The 3,742-nt window shown below is 39.6% G+C and overlaps 1 protein-coding gene across 14 annotated transcripts in view; it reads right to left on the bottom strand.

Annotated features, from left to right (window-relative positions):
- Window positions 1-3,742, bottom strand: part of gramd1bb (GRAM domain containing 1Bb) — a 94,977-nt gene that overhangs the window by 58,101 nt on the left and 33,134 nt on the right. The window contains exon 2 of one of the 14 annotated variants that reach the window (XM_032512230.1): window positions 2,282-2,325. The exons of the other annotated variants lie outside the window; for them this stretch is intronic. Within the exon in view, the coding sequence (XP_032368121.1) occupies window positions 2,282-2,325 (44 nt within the window). The remainder of the gene's footprint in view (window positions 1-2,281; window positions 2,326-3,742) is intronic. 14 annotated transcript variants of the gene reach the window in all.

Here is a 3,742-nt window from a genome sequence, read left to right as displayed (position 1 = left end):
CCTTAAGATTGACATCACCTGGTCTTTCCAGACGATGACTAAGAACAATCCATGACACTGTCAGGTCTCAGCTTTCCAAAGGGGGCGGTGCATGCTAGAAACTCTGCAGGGTGCCCAAACTTTTGCAGACGCCATTTTTTTATTTTCAGTTATTTTGAAAGTGTAAATGATGGAAATAAAATCTAACTTTTTTTGACATATACGAATGTCTAATCTGTCATTTGATGCCTTTTGGAGATTTTTCCATCTTTTCTTGGCTTCTTTATGCACATTAATACAAATTTTTACCTGGGGTGCCCAAACTTTTGAGCCCTACTGTGTGTGTAATATATATATATATATATATATATACACACAAACACATATATATATATACACATATATGTATATACACATATATGTACAGTGGTGTGAAAAAGTGTTTGCCCCCTTCCTCATTTTCTGTTCCTTTGCATGTTTTGTCACCACTTAAGTGTTCGGAACATCAAACCATAAACAATAGTCAAGGACAACACAAGTAACACAAAATGCATTAAATGAAGGTGTTTATTATTAAAAAGGTGAAAAAATGGCCCTGTGTGAAAAGTGATGGCCCCCTAACCTAATAACTGGTTGGGCCACCCTTACAGCAACAACTGCAACCAAGCGTTTGCGATAACGTGCAATGAGGCTTTTACACGCGTCCTGGAGGAATTTTGGCCCTATCTTTGCAGAATGGTCCTAATCAGTTACATTAAGGGTTTTCGAGCATGAAAAGCCTTTTTAAGGTCATACCACAACATCTCATAGGATTCAGGTCGGACTTTGGCTAGGCCACTCCAAGTCTTCATTTGTGTTTTCTTCACCATTCGGTGGTGACTTGCTGGTGTGTTTAGGATCATTGTCCTGCTGCAGAACCCAAGTTCGTTTCAGCTTGAGTAACCAAACAAATGGTCGGACATTCTCCTTCAGGATCTCTTGTAACAGCAGAATTCAAGTTCCTTTTATCACGGCAAGTCTTCCAGGTCCTGAACAGCAAAACAGCCCCAGACCATCACACTACACCACCACCATATTTTACTGTTGGATAATGTTCTTTTTATAATGCAGTGTTCCTTCTACGCCATATATCTTGGACACACACCTTCCAAAGAGTTCCCTTTTGTCTCATAGGTCCACAGAATGTTGTCCCAAAAGTCTTGGATCATTAAGATGTGTTGTGGAGAAATTGAGACAAGCTTTGTGTTCTTTTTGCTCAGCAGTGGTTTCCCTCCTTGGAACTCTGCCATGCAGGCCATTTTTGCCCATCTTTTCCTGATGTGGAGGCATACGCTGACCTTAACTGAGGCAAGTGAGGCCTGCAGTTCATTGGACGTTGTTTGGGGTCTTTTGTGACCTCTTGATGAGTCTTCGCTGCGCTCTTGGGGTAATTTTTGGCGGCCGGCCACTCCTGGAAGGTTCACCACTGTTCCATGTCTTCGCCTTGTGGATAATGGCTCCACTGTGGTTCGCTGGATTCCCAAAGCTTTGGAAATGGCTTTATAACCCTTTCCAGACTGATAGATCTCAATTACTTTCTTTCTCAGTTGTTCCTGAATTTCTTCGGGTCTCGCATGATGTGTAGCTTTTAAGGATCTTCTGGTGACCTTACTGTGTCAAGCAGCTCCTATTTAAGTGATGCCTTGATTGTGAACAGGTGTGGCAATAATCAGCCTGGGTGTGGCTAAGAAATTGAACTCAGTGGTGGACAACCACAGTTATAGTATGTTTTAACAAGGGGGGCACCACTTTTTCACACAGGGCCATGATGGTTTGGATTTTTTTTCACCTTTAATAAAACACCTTCATTTACAAATTGCATTTTGTGTTTACTTGTGTTGTCCTGACTATTGTTTAAATTGGTTTGATGTTCCGAAACACTTATGTGACAAACATGCAAAGAAACAGGAAATGAGAAGGGGCAAACACTTTTTCACACCACTGTATATCCATTATTTGGTGATGTGTATATATATATATATATATATATATATATACATATACATATATATATATATATATAAAAGTATGCCACAATGAAACAGCTCCCTCAAATGGTGAGTGTGAGAATGACATTCTCAGATGTGATGAATTACTTGACTTGAAGACTTGACTATAAAGAATATAAAAAAATGGGGGAGAATATACAGAGGATGACGAATGGTATAATGTGTTAGAACCTATTATTTATATTTGGTTTAATGACATGACAATGTTAATGCTCATGTGTGGAGTGTCTTTTGCTTGTTGAGTTGTATCCTACCTTTGGGGTTTCCATATCAGTTTCTTCCACTTCTTTTGCTTGGCCTATCAGTGAGGGTAGAGAAGAGTGAATGAGAGGTTTGGGTGGATTATCCTTTCTTTTGCATGACGTGAATTTCCTGTTTAGTTGATTCTAACTAAAATGCACTGGTATTGATGCCTCATGTCTGCTACAGTTCACAGAAGTCACTAGGCTGAAAAACACTGCTTTTCACTGGTAATAAAACAAAGCACACTTTGCTTTTAAGAGGACCAGAACATGCTTTCAGTTATTTCGGTACGGTTATTTGGTGAGCGCTGGAGCTCAAATGACAAGTCCTAACGTGGTCCTAAATATGTACCGACTCTAAGTCTTAAGCAATAACTGTTTCAGACTAACATTTCACACAAAAACACATGTGCATTTGCGTGTATTTGTGTGTAAACATACAAAAGAAAGCAATGTGTGCATAGTGCAGTCCTTTCACTCCAGTCACTGCTGCCGCCAGTGACTCAATATAGAGCGCCCACATGTACCATGAATCACTGTGATCAGAGGCCCTCAACCACTCCTCCATCTATTTAATCAATTCATTTTTGTTGTGGCACCTGATAATACGTTTGCCTCTCCAGTCAGAGCAATTTCTTCCCACTCATTTACCCCTGACTGAGCTTCCCAGCTCCCATCTATTGAGAAATTTCTTTCGGCTGTGCAACACCTTCTACAGATCTACAGATGCCTGTCAGTGAGGTAATCTAGATTAACATTTTTTCACTAACAGAAGTGGATTTATTGAAGAATTTCCTGAGATTTCACTAACGAGCATTAACATTTTAGCCAAATGCCATGTTTAAATGCAGTGGCAAAACACTTTAATACCCTACAATAAGCTGAAAGTGGATGTTTAAAATGACCCTGGTTGCTTTGTTCTCTTGCAAACGTAGGATGCTGAGGAACAGGAGATGCCCTAAGTAAGAATTACCATGGCCCTTTTGGAACAGCTAGAGGGGAAATCAATCACGTCTGCTAGGGTGGAAGGCAATTCAGAGGAGACAAATTGCAGATTCCACCACTTGATTTATGAAACCTGAAAAAACAGACCTTCCATTAAAGACGGATATGTTTCAGAAAGGCAATCTGGCACAAAAAATTGAATTTGACAGTTAAGGTCTTTGGAGTTGAGTTTTAAAGATGAACTGAACTGAAAGAATAAACGTTGATAACTTGGTGGTTATGATCATTAAAAATAAATTACACTAAAAACTTGATTTAAACAAATCAATATAGCTTTTTTTCAAGCAACACAAAAATTGCGTTTGTTAGTATTAGAACGCTGACAATGACGTCACTGGCATGGTAGGACCTGCAAAGGTATATAGGCAACGGCTGCAGCATATTATATACACACAAAAATTAGTGATTTTAATGGCACAGCATTTGAGCTTGTGACGGACAGGCCTGTAGTGTCTGACTACCACCACA

Source organism: Etheostoma spectabile, chromosome 3 (genome assembly GCF_008692095.1).
Source record: "Etheostoma spectabile isolate EspeVRDwgs_2016 chromosome 3, UIUC_Espe_1.0, whole genome shotgun sequence".
Lineage (NCBI taxonomy): Eukaryota > Metazoa > Chordata > Actinopteri > Perciformes > Percidae > Etheostoma > Etheostoma spectabile.
This window is presented reverse-complemented; position numbering and strand designations above follow the sequence as displayed.